Source organism: Lissotriton helveticus, chromosome 5_1 (genome assembly GCF_964261635.1).
Source record: "Lissotriton helveticus chromosome 5_1, aLisHel1.1, whole genome shotgun sequence".
Classification (NCBI taxonomy): Eukaryota; Metazoa; Chordata; class Amphibia; order Caudata; family Salamandridae; genus Lissotriton; species Lissotriton helveticus.
In genome coordinates, this window is record NC_136065.1 from 705,971,082 (window position 1) to 705,996,171 (window position 25,090).

At 46.9% G+C, this 25,090-nt stretch overlaps 1 protein-coding gene across 1 annotated transcript in view; it reads left to right on the plus strand.

The window, feature by feature from the left end:
- The window catches only part of ZFAND4 (zinc finger AN1-type containing 4), a 371,796-nt gene that overhangs the window by 22,532 nt on the left and 324,174 nt on the right, over nucleotides 1-25,090 (plus strand). The window contains exon 2 of the mRNA XM_078643109.1: nucleotides 8,149-8,444. Within this exon, the coding sequence (XP_078499235.1) occupies nucleotides 8,261-8,444 (184 nt within the window). The 5' untranslated portion in view covers nucleotides 8,149-8,260. The remainder of the gene's footprint in view (nucleotides 1-8,148; nucleotides 8,445-25,090) is intronic.

Here is a 25,090-nt window from a genome sequence, read left to right on the forward strand (position 1 = left end):
CTTGTGATGTACTAATCTTAACGTTTAATCACCAACACAAGCTATGACTTGAAATATTACTTTAAAACTGTCTTCTGGGTTACATATCTTTTTAGTGTTTGGCTAACTGCATACGTAGTTATTTATTACAATGTTATTCAGTATCTTTACAATTACATAGATGTTCAGTATATATGAATGGATTTGTTCTTAAAAACATTTACATTGCAGAGCATTTTTGTAAAGAAAACATTTTTCGCTAGTACGTTTGAAATAATTCGCTATGATCTATAAAATCAACATCAGTTCTTTAAAATGTCAAGTTCTGTGTGGCATAGAGCACTAACATGTTATGTTTTTTAAAGCAACAATTCTCATACTTAGGCTCCCATACTTGAAATCGGGTCGAGGTACGCGTCGGACCGTCGGAAATGGCGAGGGTACCGCTAGTGCTTTAATTGGCACTCCAAGCAATAACTCCTGCATAGAAATTGATGAAAGATTCTCATACACTGGAACTCTGTACCCAAGGCTGCAAAAGGCCTCGCTGTCCAAAAAAAGAAAGTTAATCAGATGGTACACTGCACACAGGAGGATTTGTCCTGTAAAACCTGACTACAAAGGTCTTATGTACACTTGTGATTACAAAGCCCTGAAGAAGCCCGTGTTTGGGCGAAACGCGTTGGCTGTGGATGCACTGAAATGAATAAAAGTATTTTCTTCATAACAACTGCGTGAACGTCCATCACTCCTGCCGTCCTTACTTTCAAAATTGTGTGGCACTTTAGCTAGGGATTGTGAATATAACGTTGCCTCTCCGCATGTGTGTTAAAAAATTCTCATACTTAGACTGAAGTTATACAAAACTCAATTGTATGCAGAATTACTGACACTGCAATAGATAACACCTGCAAGCACTTTCCCAAAATCTCTTGCATGTAAATCAATTCTATGTCAGGACCAGTGTCTCATTATGCTGCTTTTGCTTTATTACAAAACTCACAGCAGCCGATAAAAATACAGTAAACACAAAACTACATTTTCCAGAAGTCCATCAACTAATCAGAGGTCACCCACACCTATATTATAGACAAACCACGAGGACTCTGCCTATTTCTTTGCTGCTGCTGCTGCAACAGATAAGTGTTTCTTGTTCTAATAAATGTATACATATGTTGTAAATGTTATTCTTCTTGCCTTTGCAATTTGGCGCATTGTGAAGGGTTCTGTAGCGCGTTCAGCATTCCTCCCGATTTCCTCCCCTAACCCCCTTTAGAGGGCCGCCCGATCTCTTTAGTCTTTCCTCCTTACGACCTTATTTCCGCCCCCCTGTGGCTTCTTTTGGGTGTGGGAGACTGCTCTGTGAGGTCGGAGCTGCCCTGTTGTCAGCACACTGTTAGCCTTTTATCTGGGCCGAACCTGTGGCAACGTTTTTTATCCCTGAGACCTAGTGCAGATAATTGGCGACATGGCTGCTGCAAGGACAATTAGATCGGTGAGCCTGTCGAATCTTCCAGGCCTTGACGGGACCTGTTCCCCCTTCCCTTCCTTTCATCTTCTACTGATCCTTGGGCAGTTTTCCTGTTTCTTTTGGCATGGTTCTGTTTTCCCAACACGATTACAGACTTTACAGTCATCTTATTATTACGACTAAGGTGATAATACCGTATTTTTGTAAACCACGGTTGGCATGATGAGGTGCTGACCTCGGACAATCCACCGTATTGGGTTCCTCGCTACCCTCCTGATTGTACCTGGTACAACCCTTCTCCTCTCCCCCTATACCTTTTGGATGTATTTTACTCTCGGTTATGGATAAACCGAGGTCTTTGACCCCAATTGAGCCTTATAAGGCAAAGTACCTCAGACAGGGGAAAGAATTAACTGAAGTATTAGATTCATCAGTTCAACACTGTACGTGAAAAGGCTCTGGTCCTACAACCCTTCACTTGCCAACTGCACATGATTGCAGAGTGCATCCCCATTCCACGCACTCCTATTCTACCACATCTCCAAGGAACTCCTCTTCCATGCCCCTCCAAGGAACCTCTCCATGAGGCTCAAGGTGCTAAACTTCCCTACTTAGACGCTTTTGCCCGTCTCCCCAAATCCGTTTTTGATGGACTACATTTACAGCACCCCTGCTGGCTCCGATCTCCATCTTCTCCTCCCTCTAGTCCTCTCCCTTAGGACGAGGACACCCAAACTGACCCTGCCACACCCCACCATGGCAGCCCTGTTCTAACCATACCACCCCTTCCCAGAATTGGTTCCCGTCTGATCTCCTTGACTTTGACCCGAGGACATTGTTCACCCCAGATCTAGTGACTGGACCCAGTGGAAGGAAGTCGCTGCTGACCTGCATACCCACCCACGTAAAAGATTTGAAAAGGAGGTTCGGTCTAGGCTCAGGACAGAATGCACCCTCTGACTTTGGAGTACAAAGTGTCAGACACTCCGAAAGTGGTTAACAATATGAGTATCTTTCTGAAAAAGTTCTCTAAGGACACTAAAAAGGCATGGATAAAGTCTGGCAGTCTTGCCTGCTGGATGTTAACAGACTGCTAGCAAAGATCCTTTGATGTGGCTGTTGACGATATAGACACAGGTAGCCCCATAGATGCCGAAATCTTAGCGGGTTGGGCCGAGCGTGCCATTTGCCAGGTGGGCTATGCTAACTGTGCCATATCTACAGACAGCAGGAAGGCAATACGGATGTTTCTAGAAACAAATCTTTTTGAATTAGCCTCCGCAGAAGCGGACCCCATAGCGAACGGCCTCCGTTTTTGTGATCCTTTTAATAAAGGCATGGGCAAATTTTGTCAACACATTTACAGCCCAAGTAAATGCCCAATCCTCCCTCAAAAGGGTATTCCACTCCAACCTTTTTGCCAGGGCCATGCTTTTTCAAGGTTATTCTCCTGGCCATGCCTTCATCGTAGATCTCCAGTGTCGGTTTTAGGATTCTCAGAGCTCCTCCTCGCAAGATTACAGCATTGGCAACACCTTCTATCCTTCCCGGTCTGCAGAGTCAGGCATGATAGGAACGGGTTCTGAGCTGAAGGCAAGGAGGAGCGCAGCTGTCTATTATAGGTGAACCTGATTTCTCCCTCTCTGGGTACTTTTTGGGGGGCGGGTGTCCGATTCATCTGTTTCTTCATAAGTAAGCTCAGATAACTCAAGATGCCTGGGACCTTCAGACTGTCCAAGGCTATCAGAGTATTATGGGAGCCCATCCTGTATGGTGCCCCTTCATCCTCTGTCTTTTTCTCTTCCAGATCAATCGGTCATCGACCAGAAGATTCAAAGTAAGTTAGCCAAAGGAGCCATCTCCCTCGCTTCTCACCGTACGAGAGGGTTTTGTAGTACCATCTTGTTAGGTCCCAAGCAGGGTGGGAGGGTCACCGGTTGGTTCTCCATCCCAGGGACTTCAGCATCTGGGTTTGTTATCGCCATTTCAAGATGGTGGGCATTCACTTACTCAGAGACCTCCTCAGAGAAGGCTACTGGATGGTCCGGCTGTACATGAAGAACGCCTACATCATGGTTCCGATTATTCTTCCCTACAGCTGTTATCCCCAGTTCCAATTGCAGAACTCTTGGTTCGACTATTTTTCTCTACCCTTCGGTCTGTCTTCTGCCCTTTGGTATTTCACCCAGCTGATGAAACCTGTGGTGGAATTCTCACGTGCTCTATGGATGCACCTCATAATTTACCTAGATAACTTAATTATTATCGCGCAGGAGAAAGATGTCCTCCTGTCATACTTGAACATGACCATATCCCTTCTCTGACAATTGGATTTCCTTCTAAACCTAGAGAAATCCTGGTTGATTGCTTTGCAATAGAATTCAGATAGTTTCTGAGTCTGCTCAGTTATTGTTGCCCTCTTTTATAAGATCAAGTACTACAAAAGGGAATTACATTTCCTCTTATCGTGGGAAAAGGTGTGTTTGAGGCAAGTGTCATGGATAGTGGGATTGCTTGCATCCTCCATTCAAGCTGTTTTTCAGGTCCCCTTCATTATTATCCGGCTCAAAATACATCACCTCCGAAAGGGCCTGTCCTATTCGGACTTAGTTGCTCTGTCCCTGGAAACCAGGATGGAGATGGATTGGTGGGTGAGTCACATGGAGGCCTGGAATGGTGGGGCGATTTTTAGTTCTTAAACGGACATAGTCAGAGTGAGTCAGATGCGAGAAGGGGAGGCTGGAGAGCCCGCTGTGGGTCGCTCTTAAGCTTCATATCAATTGTCTGGAACTCCTGATGGATTTTTTTGCATCCTTCTGAGAATGGACAACATATCAACGGTTCACAATTTTGACACATCTAGGGGTCTCAGATCTCACGTGATCTTGGAGAATGGCAAGGATTTTTTGACATTTTTATCTGCAACACAAGAACTCAGTTATTGCAGAAGATCTGCTAGATTGTTCCAACACAATTGCAGTTTGGAATTCCAGATCTGTGCAAGATTCCAGAGATTGGAGGTTATTTCCCCCCTGCGCCCCCTCAACCCCCCAATCTTTCAGTGGTTTCAACAGCTATGGGGTCCTTTCCAGAAGGACTTATTTGCGCCCCATCTGAACACCTAGCTTCCCTAGTTCTTCAGTTGGATGCCTGATCCTCTGGCCTTGGCAACAAATGCCATCCTTCAAGGGGTTAGTGTATGTCCCCCCCCCCATTCTAATGATTTTTTGAGTGGCAACTCTGGAGACCTCTGTCCTGGTTCCCAACTCTAATGGATCTTTCATGCAGTCTTACAGTGTAGCTCCCTCCAATGCAGGAACTTCTGACTGAAACCTTGGGCAATCCACACCCGCTATTTGTGCAGGGGACTCTTTGCCTCATGACGTGTCATCTTTCAGGAGACGTTGAGGCCTCACAGGCGTTCAAAGCAGGCTGAGTTGTTTTTCACCCAGTCTTGGTCTTCCAGCACCCATAAGCGATATGCTTCGACATGGTGTCGATGGGTGGTGTGAGCAACAAGGTTTTTAATCATCCCGTGGGGGCATACTTATCCAAGGTAGCAAAATTCTTGTCTTCTCTCACCAAGGATGGTAAGGCTTATTGTTCTGTTTACAATTTTCGTTCAGTCTTTTCTGCCAGCCATGTCCCCCTGGGCAGTAAACCCATCGGAGAGCAACCTCTAGTCTGCAGAATTATGCAGGACATTCAAGTATTGAAACCCGACACCCTGTTACTCCCTGCTTTGGGATATCAATTTGTTGCTTATATTCATACAGGGCAGGCTTGAGAACTCCATTTTAATGTGTAAGCAGTTATTGGCCAAACTGGTTACCCATCTGTGTGTCATCTCAGGCCAAATAGTCTCGGACATCAGAGAGCTCAACTTGCAGGTAGAGTGTTTACTCCGGAAGGAGTTTCTTTCCAGCTTTCCAGGACCACAAAAACGTTTTGTAAATGTATTTTCTAGCCCAGTTTTCCTGACAATCCACAGTTGTCTGCTATTCAATGCCCAAAAGATAACAAGCTAGAAAACTGGTCGATCACACGTGATCTTTCTGGGTAATTGTTCATTGGTTTACAGAAACCCTTTGGTCCGGTGGCCTCTGCCGCTTTCAGACGTTGGGTTAAATGGTTGCTTGTGGAACCTGGGGAGGATGTGTCTGTTTGGTGCACATTCAGTACGGGGAGCTATGACATCCAGGTCATTTGTGTTGGAGTCTCATTTGGAGGACAATATGAGAGCGGCTAATTGATCTTCAGACTCTACATTTTTTAAAATTATAAACCTATTGTAAGTGTTGCATCTGTAGTGGTTGATCAGCTTTAAACAAGCATAATTTTAACCCCCGTTGCTGACATAGAAGGAACATTTTTCAAGCATTCACGTCATTAATTTTCTATTCTATTAAGAACACAGAGATGAGAATTATCTTCCCGGACCATTGATTGGTTTATCATTGCATGAGGTTCTCTTGTTGATGATTTTGTGCCCTCCCTATGAAGTTAATTTGTATAGTGGGTGGAGTTTACTCCTTTCTTTTTTTCTTGACAGGTTCAGATCAGAAGCAGCGTTCAGATTATTCAGGGCTGAAGGTTCGAGGTTTTCAGTCAATGAGCGATGACTGTGTCGATGTATCTAGGTTTCTGCAGTGGCTATCCCATTATTGTCCGTTGTTGGAGCATGTTCGCGGGGTTAGCGGATCATCTGCTGTGTTGGACTTATTCGAATGTTAGAATTCGTCGATAAGCTGTGTAGATTGTTGACTTGTAAAGAAAGAGGAGGAGTTGGTGGGTTGTCTACAATATTGGCTGGGTAGCTTCTGATTGGTTGGTGGACTTCTGGGGGGTGTCATTTGTTGTTTACTGTGTTTTTATTGGCTGCTGTGAGTTTTACAGTAAAGAAACAGAAGCACAATTTTCATCTCCGGGTCCTCAATAGAATTGAAAATTATTGAAGCCAATGGTTGAACATTTTTCTTTCATCTGTCCCTGACTAAAATCTAACCTTGTGCAGTCGGGGCTACTAAAGTTTAGAGCGGGATCTCGACATGTATGTTGTGAACATACATCCACAAAGTCATTGTTCTTCTGGCCCCTTCAATATGGGCCCTTCAGGCAGTACTTAATCCCTCCTGGCCTTACAGCTCGAGGAGGCATGGCACACAATCCCCACATACTCCGAATTAAAAACTGCAGCGAATAACGCAATTAAACGGGTGTCGTTACTAATGGACAAAACTACCTTCGCCAGGAAAAGTCACGCATGGGGAGTGATAAAATCGTATTGGTCATTGAAGCCCCAAGCATACTTATCCAAACACTTTTCATAGCACAAAAAGCACTACCTGACGCTTCTGCGCTCTTTCCCTATGAAAGACTTAACTCCGAAATGAAAATGTAGTTGGCCGACCAAAGAATGCCGACTCTGCGGACAAGGAGAAGAATCACTGCTACACCTTCTATGCATTTGCCCCTCACTACTAGAAATCAGAAAACACTGCTCCGGGAGTTACTGAGGAAGGTACAAACGAGGACATGTAGAGGGGCAGTCATACAATGTCTCCGAGGCTTGTCAATTCAACTATCTTGTAGAGCTATAACTTTCTGGAAAACGGTGGCAAAAGAACTGGACAAAAAAAATACAAACAAACTAACTGGAGCAGTCCAGAACGGAACGGCCTGCCTAATCTTCAAATAGCACCGCTATCTCTTATTTTTATTGTTCGTACATTTTTATAATAATATTTTATTGTACAATCTGACAATTTTTAAATCTAACTATCGACGACTGTTCAAGTACTTGATTGTGTCACGTACTCATTTTTTTCATTGTCAAAAATTCCCAAACTAATTAACAATGTAATATGGTGGCTTGCATACCCTTTTTATGATTTTTAATGAAATCAAATAAAAGTATTATGCCTACTTAATTGTGAATTTGTTTTATGTTAGAAAACTGGAACATTAAGGGATATTTTGGCCACAGTAAGGTCAGTTAGGCATCTCACTCGTGGACCAGGCCTTAGTGTTCATCGGGTGCCAATTCGGTTTCATTCTGGCTTGGTGAGAAGAGGGAAGCTGTGATTAAGAGTGTTTTATCATCACAGCAGCTCCTTCGTTCACAACTGAACTCTGTGAAAAGAGTGCATTTTCTAACGGCTCCTCGTTTCTTCGAACTTCATGCCTCCCTGTATTTATCCACCCGGAAAACTACATTGTTTTTAGCTAGGGCTGCTAAACTGTTGAGGGGGCACCGAGCACGAGGCATAGCCTGCTTCAGTGGACAGTAATACTTCATTAAACTCTATTCATCTGAATGTATGATGTATGTCATGGCGTTTTGGTTTTAATAATCGGTATGTAACCAAAACCCGAATATGTGTAGCAAAATAAAGTCACTGAAAAAGCCTTGTGGCTATCAGCAGGTTTGTTTTTTTCTATGTAAAGTACCTGTAACATGAAATCTTTAGGCAGTGAACAGTGTTTTTACTATATTTTTTTGCTGTACGGTGGCAATAACGTGGAATTTGGCGTTTGCACTATACTTATGTCTGACTATGTGCTTATTGAGTTCAGTTGCTCTAAATAAAATAACATGTTATTGGGCCACACTTATTTTTATACATATGTGAGGTGTTTGTAGTTGATGATAAATTATTTAAGTGTCTTGATCATGTTATCTTTTTTTATTGTTTTAGGTCTCCCCTTGAAATATGAAAGGCACGTTGCCATTTGCTCTTGTAACTGATCCAGATGAAACTACGATGCACATGTTAATGTATCCAAGGAAGAATTTATAAATACTGTGCAATGGATAATAAGAAAGAACCACCTTACTTCAACGAAGATAACATTGGAACATTTCACTACAAACTTCCTTTTTATGAAACTATGGAGCTTTTTATTGAAACTCTCACAGGAACATGCTTTGAGCTGAGAGTATCTCCTTTTGAAACTGTGATTTCTGTGAAGGCAAAAATTCAAAGACTGGAAGGTATGGGTTTTCCTTGCATTTCATAATATTTAAGAAATCATTTCTGCTACTGTACCAGAATACATGATTGCTTAAGGAAACGGACCAGGCCCTGGTCCAGACTGACTAGCGAAGCAGTTTGAAAGTAGACACTTTAAATTTGCCCCGTGTGTTTGGGTCCCAGCTACGTCATGCGGTTACATGGTTTGTTGTGGAGAATAAGTGGGAGAAGTGACTGTTGCAGGATATGCCCTCTCTGGATTTGCTTCAATATAACCTCATCATGAGACAGAATATTATGGACTCTTACACGTATGAATTATGGCTGGGAGGCTGCGTATAGGAAGATTGGCCAACGTAGTAGGATTAAAATGAAACATACGCATGCTGTTCTTAGTATGACTTTTGCTAATCTACGCATAGCTGGTTAAGGCAACAAACTTGGCCGTGGTAGAAGAGGGCCTAATTAAAAAGTGCGAGGGGCGATTACAAGCTGACTGTGTTTCCCGCTGATTGGCCAGCAAGGTTTCAGGGGCTCTTGAATCTACCCACTTGCAGGCCTCCATGGGAATGGTTAAGTTGCGGTTGACGGAGCGTTGGACGGGGATAGTCGTTATTGGAGGGAAAAGATGCACAAAGCAGATGATACGTGAAATCTCTGTCAAACATGTGCCCTGAAGTGTTCATTCATTTACACAACTCTCACTAGCTGAGTGAGTGATGTTTTGAGTTTTGGATAGGACTGGGATTTATTAGATCTTGGTTTATTGCTGCATCAAATTGATGGAGGTTGATGTGCATTGCTAGGATTGTTTACAGACCTGAGGTATCCTTGAGCATATTTGTATATTGTCATTGATATACTCAGTGCACGTTGCACACGTTAAATGATTATGACTTTCTATTTCACTAGACCTAAAAAGATGTTTTTTAAAAAGTCTTAGAAATCATAAAACGTTAGCTTGTGGACAGTATACTTTTTATACATGTTATAATTAGTTTGCAACTGTTGTTCCAAGTGGTGGCTTAGTTGAGAATTTGTTACTTGGTTTTTATTTGTCACCATTACTGAACCCCAGTTAGAATCAGTTTAAATATTTGCTTAGTTATGCATTTAAAAACGTAATGTGCACGTTGTTAAGCTCACGTTAAAAGAGGGATACATTGCAAGAAGCATTGAAATTGAAATTTTAACAACGCTTTGCTAGCCAAAGCATGCAACCCAATCCTCTCTGAATGTACTCATGTATAGATTTTTTAGCATTTTATGATGTTATCTTTGCGAAAGAACAAGCTGAAAATGGCTACAAATTCAGTATTACAGTCACTCGAGCAAAGCTAGAGAAAATATATTGGAATCATGTAATTTGGTTCAGTTTGGATTGACACAGAAATTGGCATTTGCTTTCAGTGAAAGTCCTGTATGAATTCAGAAGCTGCACATGGTCAATAGATATAATTTTAGTTGGTTGCAGAATATTCTTTTTTCGTTTGCTTAATATGGTGCACATTTTATCAGGGTCATAGAGACCCTGCTGGTAAACCTTGGGATCAAAAGGCACCGTGGTACATCTAGCATCTGAAATGTTTGAGTTTTGAGCCTGACTTTCATTGTGAAAATGGGAAGTAATGTCCCCCAAAAAATCGAGATTCCTTTAAAAAAAAAAAAAAAAATCCATGGGCAGTTAGTTACCAGTTCATCTCCGTCTGGGGACTAGCGCTGAAACAAGCACACTCAAATATCAAATTTTTACCACTTTTTGGCCTGCCTCCTGGATTTAAATGACACTGTCCAATGTGAGCTTGTAGGTTTTTTTCTCAACTGCATAAACACCAGATGGTGGTGTCACATTTAGCATTCTTGAGGCAGCACCCCCTCGGTTGTACCATTGAGCAACTGTTAAGAATGACAAAGTTGCCTTAATGGAAAAAAGGTATTGCTGTGTTTCCTCTGAAATAAGCTGAACGAGGTTACCCTTCTGATGGCAGAGTCATCAAATTTACTTTGATATCAATCTCCATGTATTTCTCTGGCAGTTATGGGAGTGTTTAGATCTTGTCTACTAGCCGCTTTTGCCGTGAAGAAAGCAATGCATAATGTGGCTTCTTGCGTAGAATTGGATGTCGTCTCTACCTATCTCCCCTCCCTTCTTTGTTTTCAATGGCTGTTCTTCCTATTCCTGTGTTTGTCCTGCCAAGGCGCATTTCGAGTTAGCCCTCTTTATCCATCTTTTCAGCTGTCATTCATGTTTTTCTTCCACCCACCACTGCATACAGTAGAGTTCAATGGTGCCGCCCAAATCATCTGTTACCTCTCTTGAACTGTGAGTGATGTCATTTTGTCTAATCATGGGAACACCTGCCTGAAAATAAGTGCACTTCACCTGGATGGCCAATATTTTACCTTGGCAACAGGTTTTTTCTTTCCATTCTTTATTTCTTTTTAAGTAATCACTCTATTTTTAAACTCTGTCGTCTGGTAACAGCCATTCAACGCCAATGGTAGATTTTGCCAGTATATGGTTGCCTCGTTTTGTAAATGTTTTTTCCCATTTTTGATTTTTATGGCATACGCTTGCAAAATAAACATTGCACTGATTTACCATGAACAAATCCGCTGGTATTGCCAGTAATTGTTTGCTTTATTGTATTACCATCTTTAGTCATGCAGCACTTCCTTAACTGGATAAGAGTGATATTCTATCCTGGTGTTTAAAGGACAGAGTGAGGTGCGGGTGGAGGAAAAGGGAAGTAACTTTTATTCTTGATATTTAACCCACAATTATTTCTGGAATCTAAGAAACACTCATTAAAAAATGTAAGTTAATTCATATTCATCTGGCATACTTCTTTTTCATCGGATACTATACTTCTCTGTTGCAGCAAAATATTCAAATTCTGTCACAGTGTGTTCAGTTCTTAGAATCTGCTTATCCTGAATGCTGTGTCCAAAGCCACCAATCTGGTATTGCCATAGTACATATCAATTTATCTTAAAAAATGGTTCTCTTGAAACATGCCACTAAGATAAACCAAGTTCACCAAGTGGAACCAGAAGGGCTGGTTGTAATATCGGAGCCACATTCAGTTCTTGGGCTCCTTTTCAGGTTGTGCCTGAGCAGCGCATGCGTTGCTCTGCAAGTTATGCTATATTGAGGTATGACATAGAAGCTCCGCCCACGTCATGCCCATCTTTTCAGTTGGCTCCTGTTACTGTCCTTTCGAAATCATTGCTTTTCATTTCTGAATAGGCTTATTGGTCCCTCCTTAGTACCGCCTTGTTTGCATTTGTAACCTCCTATGATTGGACATTTTACTTGTGTTGTTACTCCGTCTGCTTTATAAGTCATTGAGCACTATTTTCTTTAACCCCTTCACTGCGGCGGCTATTCCGCCTCAGTGCTAAGGGGGTGGGGCGGCCGCGCGGCAGCCGCATGCTGGTGACGGAACCGCTCCGTCACCAGCGTAGGTTGAGCTGTGCTCGTGACGGAGCGGTTCCGTCACGGCCCGCCCCGCTCAATAGAACGCTCAGCGCAGGCGCGGAATTCGCGCCGCGCATGAGCGTTCTATCGAGCTGGGCAGGCCATGACGGAACCGCTCCGTCATCAGCACAGCGCGACCGCGGCTGATGACGGAGCGGTTCCGTCATCAGCATGGGAGGGGTTAATGATCTTCCCCTGTTCACCCACGACATTGCAGCATGCCACACCCTTTTACTAATGTATTTATTTAAATTACAGCGCTGTCCATTTTAACTATAGAGGCCGCGCTTATGTAATTATTTAATTTACGGCGCGGTCCGCTTTCACATTAGTGTCCACGCTCATTTAATTATTCATTTTACAGTGGGGCTGCTTTCACATTAGCAGTCGCTCTTATTTATTTAATTAGTAGCTCGGGCCGCTTTCACTTTGGCGGCTGCTCTACAGAACCCTTCTAAATTAATTATTTTGTTTTCACTTTGGGTGAAAGGGCCCCATACGTACTTTCACTTTAATATTGTCAGCGCCCCTTTCTTTAGATGCTGCTCACTGTAACCTGAATACATGAGCAGTGTCTACAGAAAGGAGCGCGGCCACCATTTAAATGATCTTTAATTTGTGAGAGTTTGAGCTATCTGCATTAAAAATAACAATGCCTTTTATATATGTGTTGCTCTTAAAACACATTAAAAAAAAACCTTTGTCATTTACAATGCCAATAGCTTAAACGCTCGCAAATGCAAGACCTATTGCATTGAAAATGCTTGTTTCCCTTAGCACACAGCTCCAAGGGCTTTTCAGCTGCTATCCTGGCAACTGAAAGGCTTTAACATTGATAAGGGATGTTTTCCACTCCATACTTTAGCTCCCTTAGATAACAATGGGCTAGTCATGTGACTGGATGACTGGCTACCTGGCTAATCAGCGACACCTGTAGTCTACCTGGCCTCCTTGCACCTTGTTACCTGTAAGATCCACTTATGCATTTAACTTTGTCGCACCTTCTCAAGTAACCATCGGCCTGTTACCCAGCAACCTAAACTAAACAGCAAGACCTGGCTAACTGGTATTTCTGTCACACTGCCCCTGATCTCTGTTTCTGCTGAGTCAGATTAAATTAGCTCTCCTTCATTTGCCTTTCGTGGTATTTACCCGTTATGTATTCAAAAGATAATGCCTATCTCTTTGATGTTTTCATTTTACTAAGGTTGTTTTCAGTGTACAGTAAAGGTCCTACTCAAATGAACGCAGAGCGTTAGTATTGTAAACATTCAGGTAAGCTTATGTGATAAAGCAGTCCATCATTGGACAAATAATTTGATTCAATATATGGCAATTGTGGTGAGATGTATTGCTGGATCCAGGGAGTAGATGGACAGATATCATTTGCTTGAAGGAACTACTGTAGACCCTACCAGTGGTGTACAGAAACACATGGCTTAAGATTGCTTAATGCAAACACCCGTATTGATGTGTGGAATCATAAAGCTTGTGTGCCCTCCCTCTGTTCATAAACTGGTGTTGGCACAGACACTTCCTCTGCATGGTTAGATATCTGTATCCTGCCCTGAATGCCCAACTGTACTGTTGTCTAGATACATAATGCTGATTTTTGTCATAGGCAAACATGGATCATGCGTGTCCGCCATGACATAGGCCTGTCTCACGGATTGCAGGCTTGTCGTACCGGGAGAGGCACTCAAAGCGCTACATTCACAGTGGGGGAAGGCTACTGCCTTCACCAAGAGTTAAGCAGCATGAGCTCAGAGGTGGCAACATACAAGGTAGTGTATGGTTGGTATATGTACTGATTGTAGGTATGCCTGTTGGGAATATATTACATGAGAGATGTAGTGCTGTGAAGTGTGTGCGCAATGAAAGCATGTGCTGGGTGTATGTGTGTTTGCGAAAAGTACAATACATGAAGGGTGAAGTGTTTTGCAGCGCGCACATGGTGAGTGCGTGCTGGCGGTGTGTGCGCTTGCGAATAGCACATCCTGGCATAATACAGAAAAGCTACAGTACTTAGTAGTGTGCGTAGACTGAATGTGTGTGCTGAACGTCTGTCATTAGTTGGTCACTGCACAGAGGTAACAGTACTCGAGAGTCTGTGTGCTGTGAAAGTACACAGAGTGAACGTGTTTCTGCAATGGTACATTACATGAAGGACCCTGGGTTCCATTTAGGGAGGTCCAGGCCTGTCTGGTGAAGACATGAGGAGTAGAGCAAAGATTTGTGTATTGCTGCATTCCTGTGAGCTGGGTAGAGGAATGGACTCCCTTGACACTTCAAAAGGTTGCTATTTGATTCAGTGATAGACCACAAAAGAGTGGGGCTGGGAGCCTAGGATTAACCTTTTGATGCACATGTTACTGTGGCTGACATCCAAGTGTGAACTATAGTCACTCACATGAGCTGTGTTGCTGGACAATACGCTTCTGAATCTTGCCTCCTGAGGAAAGAAGAAAATGATAAATATACAATTCAAAAGAAGCAGTTACTTCAACATAAACCTGAAAGACCTGAAATTACATTTGGTGTCTGGAAAAGGAGCAGAAGAAGGGGCGGTGAGATCTCAAAATTTGTCGTTTGCCAAGCAGCCAGACTGTGTGCATGAGAAGGCGAAGCTCTGCAAGACTTCTGCCTGTGACCAGGACTAGGGGCCAAGACCTGCTAGTCTCCCTGCTGGGTGAGAGGGCATCACCTAGAAAAGTCAAGTCCACCTTCCCTGGACCCTAGTGCCATAGCGCCTTCTTCTTGCCCAGATCAGTCTGCCTTGTGAGGAGAGCATTGGAGGGAGCGAGGTCCAGTGGCGAGCCAACCTAGAGGAATCCCTTAGCAAGGTGTGAGGAGAACAGCTGTACACCAATTGAGTCTTCATCTGTGTAAAGGAAAGGTCAGGCAAGCCCCATATGCCAGGAGAGGGCCATAGTGCAAGGGGTGCAGGGCGGGAAGTGCTAGGCCCACATTGCCTCATTGTGGTGACCCCGTATGCCAGAGGGGGCCATCGTTAAACTTATGAGCCAGGAGCATTGAGACTTGTGCCCGCCTTTATCGGTGACCCCATATGCGAGGAGTGACCACTGTGCTGAGAGCAATCGCACCAGAAGTCACTGCCCCAAAACTGTGAATAGCACAGCAACCCCGTATGCCAGGATGGTCTGCCAGTACCACTGTGGCTAAGAGTTCAAGTCAATTGCGGCTGTGACCTGTGGGTCAAGCCTGCACACTGTGACCTGCACCTGACTGATTCCCTGAGGACCGCAAGGACGCCGCTGAAGACGTTGCGTCCTTGCTGGGCTCCAGTCAGGAGCCGGAGGATCGAATCCCCCACCTCTCCAACCCCTTCCTCCCCACCCCATACCAAATGAGGGGAAGAAGTGGCTTACCTCATTTGTGCTGAGCGGGAGCACTTCCTCTGGAATGAACCAGCAGCGCTACTTAAAGGAGATACTCTGCACCTGACAAGTGCTGCTTTGTGTACTGCGAGCATCCCGCTGAACAGGGTCAGAACTCTGGAGTGTCTACGGAAAGGGCACTCGCTGTACTGGTGAACGCATCCATACCTCGGAGCGAGTAAGACTGAAACTGAACTTTTGGTGCCTCTGCAGACTCGCTGCTAACTGTGCTGTGGCACCATAAAATCTTTTGACTAATTCCCCAGGATCCAAAGGGGAGCTCTTCATACGGATGACAACTAAGCATTCCCTGAATACATCCAGCAGTGAATGGGGAATAACCCTGACTAAGTTTTAAGAAACAGGATGAGACTGGGATTTGCCTGACAACTAGTGCCCTGACCGAAGGGGATTGCGTTCTTGCTCATGAATGTCGTTCTTTTGCATGTGAAGAGTTAGAGAAAAAATACTTTTTTAATGTAAGTATTTGACAGGACATTGACTTATTGTTCATACTGTGCGCATTTTGATTTGAGTTGTGCTCACTTACCTGTATCTACACTCCTCTAGCTTGCCCAATTCCATTTTCACCCCCTGAGCTTGTCTCAAATATGTATTAATGATTTCTCTGACCTCAAGGCTATCTCCAATTCAGCATGGTCTCAGAAGGAAAAGTTACATATACACACCTCTTCTGATTCCCCCAAGACAGAAGCCATCAAAAACAGATAATCCATATTATTAGAGGCGATGTGGACTTGCAGGAAGGATGTCTAATCTTTTAGTTTTGGTGTGTCCTCAAGACCATTGCCTTATGCTTGTTGGCTCGAACTTTCAGAGCCATTTTAGACTATTAACATCTATTCTGACTTAGACAGTTCAATTTGCCTGTTTATATGAGCTTTTAGAAGATGCTCCCTCATCTGTTTTAAACAGCCTTTATACTATACAAATGTCGGATTGCCGTTGGGTGGAAAACAGCAGTGGCTCCTTTAGTGGTCCTTTGTATTAAGGACTTGATTAAATGGGCAGTGGCTGAGCATAACACAGATTCCTGTGGTGTGGTCATGGGTCTCCTATATCGCTAAATTGGAGGCAAAGTTGGATGATAGGCTTCTTGAGCACATTATCATGATTAGCAATTAAGGACTGCATCTTTGCACCATTGGCTCTTTTGGTACAAATATCTTCAGGGGTGGTGGTTCTCAGAACTGTTGTGGCACAGATGTGACTGGTTCTGTGGTGTGATTGGCATGTTTGGAGGTTTAATATAGCTGGCAAAGGAATACGGGGAAGTAGTGGTGCTGATAGATGAAGACTTTGTAGGAATGGTTTCATGCAAGGGCCCCAGTGTAAACACTCAGACTATTAAATACTTTGTTCAGTAGTTGAAATGGGTAACCTAGGTCACCTAGTTATGTAAGTTCTAAGTTTAAGTTCTTTGTTAAGAACATAATCCAATATTGAACTATAACTAGGCCTGCATGCATAGCGGATATACTTGTGATGACACACCAGTACATTTATTTTTTTTGCAACGGTCTTTGCGGCATCGCCTGTGAATGACTATTCAGTTAGTGTAGTGCACGAAAATGTGTCTGTAATCTTAAAAACTCTATAAAAGTGGGTGATGGGAAGAGTGTGTGACAAGATAACGGGTAGTTGTCACCCGCTGGCAGTTGCAGGGGCTGATGAGTCTTATGGGCTGTGTAGCAGAGTGTGGGGCGACAGCAGAGCACGATAAGGCAATATGAACGAGAGAAATGTAACACATTTTCAAAACGAGACTGTGAATACCAAAAGAGTGGAGGGAACACCATGTATCTGTCCAAACTGACAAACAATATATTTGGTGAGGGTTATGTAGCTTAACAGGGGGAGTAGCTATGAGGGAAAGTGTGACAGCCAAAGTGTTGCATACCCTTTATAGAAGGAGGAATGCGTGTGAGCTAGCCAGTTGCCTCCCCATGTCTTGTGAATAGAATTGGGTAAGGTGCAGGAATATTACTGCAGCATATCTATCGAAAAGCAGGTACATTTAACAAAACTCCTGTAAAGGTAAATTAGTTAGGGTAACAGCAGCAACTGGTATTGCCTATATGGATGGCCACAAGGCGGAACATTGGTTAAGACATATCAGTCAAGTAGTAGTTCAGATAACGTCATCAGCAGTCTGTGGTGCCACATCGGGAGGGATAAATGACTCGACTCTGGAAGGCCAGGTGACGGAGAATTTGTCATCACTCATAGATATAGCGGAGTCTTCTTCAGGATCAGAGGTCTGTGTGGCTTCTTGTAGTGTGGCGGCTATTTGCAGGGCTCGTTGCCTCTTTTGTACAACCTGTTCCAGGTCAGGAGTATTCTTCAGTTGTGGTCAGCCGACGGAGCAGGACCAATGCCCATGGCAGCTACTCTTATTAGAGTCGCAGGGGTATCCAAAGACACAAGCCACATGGATTCCAGCCACTCCCCAACCGTGTCAGGGGAATCGAAGAAGTGTGATTTCCCATTGAAAACCAGTCTTAGCCGCCTGTTAAAAGGAGCAAGTAGCGGATGTCCAGGTCGCGAATGCGTCGCTTGACCGCTGGGAAGGTGGCACACTGCTTCTGTACTGCCACAGTATAGTTTGTCAAAAACATGATTCAGGTGTTGTAGACCATTACTTCCTTGAGTTTTCATGTTTCCCGTAGAATAGAATCCTTGTTGCATTAGTGCAGGAGCCTATACAAGAGCGGACGGGGGCCAGCACCGAAGGGCAGCCTCGGTGATGGAACTCGATGGACACTCTCAACAGAGAACAACTGGGAGCGTGCAGCTGGGGGGGGGGGGGGGGACAGGTCCTGCATCCACAGCTCGATGTATGCCACCATGGCGTTCCCTCAATCCCCTCTTCAAAGGCTGGCCACCCGAACGTCCTTCATCATCCTCAACGCGGTTCTCCAAGGCACCGACATGGTTAGTTAGAGATGGTAGCGAGGAGTCTAATTCTTGAGTTTTAGGCTGAAGTTCGGCAAGGTGTTGTCAAACGTCTTTAACTTTATCTGCTAATTTGCAGTGGTCAGCATGTAACAGTGTAAGGTCTGATGCCACGTGGTCTATTTTACTCTCTGGGGTGTGAAAGTATAAGCCAGCAAGGTCCCCAGCTTTTCAACTGCTACCAACACTAAGTCTAGTTTATCGCCAATAGAAGCGGTGGGATCAAATTGGTCTGGTGTGTCAAGGGCCCCAGTTTGTTGGCCGAAGGAGGCAGGGTGGTGTGAGGACACATCTTGGCTCCCAGTGCGTGGACGACCCATTGAGCTGTGTGCCGTGGATCCATAGGATTGTGAAGGTGTCGGCAATTACACCCAGGGCCTGCTTACCAGCACCTGCAAATGTTGGCGTGTACCACGAGCAGCCCCTGATGGCTAGAGGATGAGATGTTGAGGCACAGTTCACGTGAGTGAAGTAAGTTGAATGGCAGTAGTAGGGAGATATGATGAACACTGCTGCTCTGGGTTTGTGTCCAAGTGGAGTGAACAAGTGAGAGTGGTGCCATTCACTTTGGTGGCTAGATCATTACCGCAAGGCAGTAGACCTTGAGCAGGTGGCCAAAGAACTACAAGACGCAATCAAGTTCAGCTCACAAGCGGCAGCATACACCAGGGGATAATACAGCGTGGGTGGCAAAATGTACACATTCAGGTCATAGCATTTTGTACAGTTAGCAGAGGCTGTGGTCGGGTGTGGCTCAGGCACAGGGCCCTGGAGGATATCGGCAAATAGATCAACCGTCAATTTGTTAGGGCTGCCAGTGTCGTGTATGCAGGTGGAGCCTCTGGGTGGTGAGCTGGGCACCTCACAATACCTTTGATCCCCAGCGAGAGGCCTTAGGCATCAGAATCCCTCGCAGGGCAGCCCAGTACCTTCAATGGCCTCTGCTGGAACCACCCCATGGCCACCGGTCATCTGCGGCAGCCACAGGGGAAAACACCAAGTGAGGGTTTCCTTGGAGAGGCACCGGCTGATGACAGCCTCCCCAAGTGGCAGGCTCGGGAGATTCAGAGGCAGAAGACTGCGCTTGGTTTCCCACGCGCAGCCCTGTTTCTCCTGTACCAGGTACGCTGGATTGGCGTGGTGAGAGCTGTTTCTCCTGTACCAGGTATGCTGGATTGGCGTGGTGAGAGCAAGCAGGGCCTAAAGTTGAGGAGAGAGGCACAGGAGAGGGGGGAGGAGGGGAAGAGGAATCCTCTGGCACCTACTGCGCAGGTCCTACCGGCCCACGACGAGGTCAGCAGCAGGGCCCCCAGAGGTATCCAGGCTATACGTGGAGCCAAGCGCCAGTCATGATCACAGTTCCGGATCAACTCGGGCGGCAGGGATCATGGAAGGTGTTCCGGGTTGGATCTGGGTTACTAGGGCTCCTACGAAGCACACAAGTCCTGCATGGCCAGCATCCTGGGACCAGGCCGTAACCAGCCAGTAAGGCCCTCGCTCTCCGGCTGTCTCCCAGGGCTCCAAACGAAGATGTAAGTAGGAGCCTGTAGCAGGCTTGCAGGACATTCCGGGAGCAATGCAAGTGGGGGAGATGGCAGGCATAGAGAAGGAGAAACGACCGCTTATCAGGGATGAGCGGCAGAGCTTTGAAAAAGCATGTCTGCTATTTTGGCTGGACAAGCCATGCCTCATTGTCACATTGCGTCTTTGCATCAATCTTTGATGCAGGTACGCATTTCATGCTATAAAAAAAAAGTGTGCAAACTAAAGCACCGCGAACAACAGCAACTTGAATTCTGTTGTTCCTGTTTGTTAAAAGTATTTTTTTTTTTACTATGAATGGCATGTAAATATGCTAAATGACATAATCTTGGAAATTGTTTGTAACAAGCATAACACGAAATTCTCCAAATTTCTCAGTTTACACTGGCATAATTTCATTTAATTTTTACCCAGGGCTAAACCTTACCTAAGCCAGTTTAGTGTTTAGTATGTTCTTAGGTCTCGACTATTCTATCCCGCAGGGATAAATAGACTTAGGTCTCGACTATTCTATCCCGCATGGATAAATAGACGAGAGTATAGGAGTTGAAACAAACTTTTTGACCAAGCGGATTCCTCCCAATGCATGTGATCTATTAAAGCGTGACGCTTCGCCAGCGCGCGCTTCAATTCACCAGGCTGCATACCCCCTCGCTCGCCAATGTCCCTCCCACCCTTCCTTTGATCTCCGCCGCTAATGGCCCTCCCCCAGCTAAGAGCGCGCATCGCTTGTTTTGCATTTTGGACTGAGTGCGGCACCCGGATCACGGCTACCAGGCTTTATTTTAACCAAGCTCTTCCCTCAAGTGTTTGTGCTTTTTGGGCTTGATTAGTGCGATACTGGCTTCACCAACGCCATGCCTCGCAAGCTTCTCTTTTGTTTTATGTTATATGCTTTTTTGGTTTCAATTATAAATGGGCATGTCCCACTCGGCGTGTCACCCGTCTTTTTTAAATATTCTGGATGATTTTTTGCCTCTCAGCCTGACACCCGGCTCACAGCCAGTGCGGCACCCTGATCCCGGCTACCAGGCTTTATTTTAACCAAGCTCTTCCCTCACACATTTCAAACATTTATTTTTCTCAGCGCGACAGGAGCAACCTGGACACCTATCTAGCCCCGTCCTTTGTAGCAAACTTCTTTACTGGAGATTATGTACAATGCTGCGTTTTGCTCTTCTGCATGAGGGTTGTGCAGTGGCGTTTCAGCCAGCAGCTGATTTTTACATCATTCGTCTTCATAGGGTAGAATTATTTTTTCATATTTTAGTTAAGGCAGGAGAGCCGATATGCCTTTCAACGGGGATAGATAGCACACAATTTTATTTTTAAATACACTTGCACCCAAGAGTATGGATGCAGTTTCCCAACTAGTAAAAAAAAAAAACAAGGATATTGCCTCCCGTTACCCTCGCTATCGCTCATGAATCGGGATGCTGGCATGGTTGCCCAGCCCTCCTCCCAGCGCTGCCTTTCCTCTGCCGGCTACTTTTCACCCTTTTCTTTTAGTGCTTATCCGCTTATCCTCTTCTCCCCATTTTAAAAAAAATGTTTTCTTTTAAATTCACGAGGGCCCAGTAGCTTTCACAAGAGAACCAAACAAGCATTGACAAAGTCAGAAGTCTGACAGCCAAGACCAGACTTTGCCAATGCTTGTTTTTCTACTGGTAGGGTGCTTTGTCTCTGTTTTCCGTTTTAATTGTGTTGTTTTTGTGACTCTTGGCTCCCATTGGTCAAACTACTTATGCATCTGCGTGATGTGTTTGCGAATCTGTGGCACCACTGAACGACACAGCATCACTCAGTACCCCTCAACGCCACAGCACCCCTCAACGAGACAGCACCCCTCAACGCGACAGCACCCCTCAACGCGACAGCACCCCTCAATGCCACAGCATCACTCAGCGCCACAGCATCACTCAGTGCCACAGCATCACTCAGCGCCACAGCATCACTCAGCGCCACAACACCACTCAACGCCATAGCACCACTCAGCGCACAGCATCCCTCAACACCACAGCACCACTCAGCGCACAGCATCCCTCAACACCACAGCAACAGCATCACTCCAGGCCACAGCATCACTCCAGGCCACAGCATCACTCCAGGCCACAGCATCACTCCAGGCCACAGCATCACTCCAGGCCACAGCATCACTCCAGGCCACAGCATCACTCAAGGCCACAGCATCACTCAAGGCCACAGCATCACTCAAGGCCACAGCATCACTCAAGGCCACAGCATCACTCAAGGCCACAGCATCACTCAAGGCCACAGCGTCACTCAAGGCCACAGCGTCACTCAAGGCCACAGCGTCACTCAAGGCCACAGCGTCACTCAAGGCCACAGCATCTCTCAACGACACAGCATCACAGCACCACTCAACGCCACAGTACCACTCAACGCCACAGTACCACTCCACCCCACAGCACCACTCCACCCCACAGCACCACTCAACGCCACAGCACCACTCAACGCCACAGCATCACTCAACGCCACAGCACCACTCAACGCCACAGTACCACTCAACGCCACTGTACCACTCAACGCTACAGCACCACTCAACGCCACAGCACCACTCAACGCCACAGCACCACTCAACGCCACAGCACCACTCAACGCCACAGCACCACTCAACGCCACAGCACCACTCCCCGCCACAGCATCACTCCCCGCCACAGCATCACTCCCCGCCACAGCATCACTCCCCGCCACAGCATCACTCCCCGCCACAGCATCACTCCCCGCCACAGCATCACTCCCCGCCACAGCATCACTCCCCGCCACAGCATCACTCCCCGCCACAGCATCACTCCCCGCCACAGCATCACTCCCCGCCACAGCATCACTCACCGCCACAGCATCACTCACCGCCACAGCACCACTCAGCGCACAGCATCCCTCAACACCACAGCAACAGCATCACTCAAGGCCACAGCATCACTCAAGGCCACAGCATCACTCAAGGCCACAACGTCACTCAACGCCACAGCAGCACTCAACGCCACAGCAGCACTCAACGCCACAGCAGCACTCAACGCCACAGCAGCACTCAACGCCACAGCAGCACTCAACGCCACAGCAGCACTCAACGCCACAGCAGCACTCAACGCCACAGCACCCCTCAACGCCACAGCACCCCTCAGCGCCACAGCATCACTCAGCGCCACAACACCACTCAACGCCATAGCACCACTCAGCGCACAGCATCCCTTAACACCACAGCACCACTCAGGGCACAGCATCCCTCAACACCACAGCAACAGCATCACTCCAGGCCACAGCATCACTCCAGGCCACAGCATCACTCCAGGCCACAGCGTCACTCAAGGCCACAGCGTCACTCAAGGCCACAGCGTCACTCAAGGCCACAGCATCACTCAACGACACAGCATCACTCAGCACCACTCAATGCCACAGTACCACTGAACGCCACAGCACCACTCCACGCCACAGCACCACTCCACGCCACAGCACCACTCAACGCCACAGCACCACTCAACGCCACCAACGCCACAGCACAACTCAACGCCACAGTACCACTCAACGCCACAGTACCACTCAACGCCACAGCACCACTCAACGCCACAGCACCACTCAACGCCACAGCACCACTCCACGCCACAGCACCACTCCACGCCACAGCACCACTCCACGCCACAGCACCACTCCACGCCACAGCACCACTCCACGCCACAGCACCACTCCACGCCACAGCACCACTCCACGCCACAGCACCACTCACCGCCACAGCATCACTCACCGCCACAGCATCACTCACCGCCACAGCATCACTCACCGCCACAGCATCACTCACCGCCACAGCATCACTCACCGCCACAACACCACTCCACGCGACAGCACCACTCCACGCGACAGCACCACTCCACGCGACAGCACCACTCCACGCGACAGCACCACTCCATGCGACAGCACCACTCCACGCGACAGCACCACTCCACGCGACAGCACCACTCCACGCGACAGCACCACTCCACGCGACAGCACCACTCCACGCGACAGCACCACTCAACGCGACAGCACCACTCAACGCGACAGCACCACTCAACGCGACAGCACCCCTCAACACCACAGCAACAGCATCACTCAAGGCCACAGCATCACTCAAGGCCACAGCGTCACTCAAGGCCACAGCGTCACTCAAGGCCACAGCGTCACTCAAGGCCACAGCATCACTCAAGGCCACAGCATCACTCAACGACACAGCATCACTCAGCACCACTCAACGCCACAGTACCACTCAACGCCACAGTACCACTCAACGCCACAGTACCACTCAACGCCACAGTACCACTCAACGCCACAGTACCACTCAACGCCACGGCACCACTCAACGCCACGGCACCACTCAACGCCACGGCACCACTCAACGCCACAGCATCACTCAAGGCCACAGCATCACTCAAGGCCACAGCATCACTCAAGGCCACAGCACCACTCAAGGCCACAGCGTCACTCAAGGCCACAGCGTCACTCAAGGCCACAGCATCACTCAACGACACAGCATCACTCAACGACACAGCATCACTCAACGACACAGCATCACTCAACGACACAGCATCACTCAACGACACAGCATCACTCAACGACACAGCATCACTCAACGACACAGCATCACTCAACGACACAGCATCACTCAACGACACAGCATCACTCAACGACACAGCATCACTCAACACCACTCAACGCCACAGTACCACTCAACGCCACAGTACCACTCAACGCCACAGCATCACTCAACGCCACAGCATCACTCAACGCCGCAGCATCCCTCAAGGCCGCAGCACCCCTCAAGGCCGCAGCACCCCTCAAGGCCGCAGCACCCCTCAAGGCCGCAGCACCCCTCAAGGCCGCAGCACCCCTCAAGGCCGCAGCACCCCTCAAGGCCGCAGCACCCCTCAAGGCCGCAGCACCCCTCAAGGCCACAGCATCACTCAACGCCACAGCACCACTCAACGCCACAGCACCACTCAACGCCACAGCACCACTCACCGGCACAGCGTCACTCACCGGCACAGCGTCACTCACCGGCACAGCGTCACTCACCGGCACAGCGTCACTCACCGGCACAGCGTCACTCACCGGCACAGCGTCACTCACCGGCACAGCGTCACTCACCGGCACAGCGTCACTCACCGGCACAGCGTCACTCACCGGCACGGCATCACTCAACGACACGGCATCACTCAACGACACAGCGTCACTCAGCACATCTCAACGCCACAGTACCACTAAACGCCACAGCATC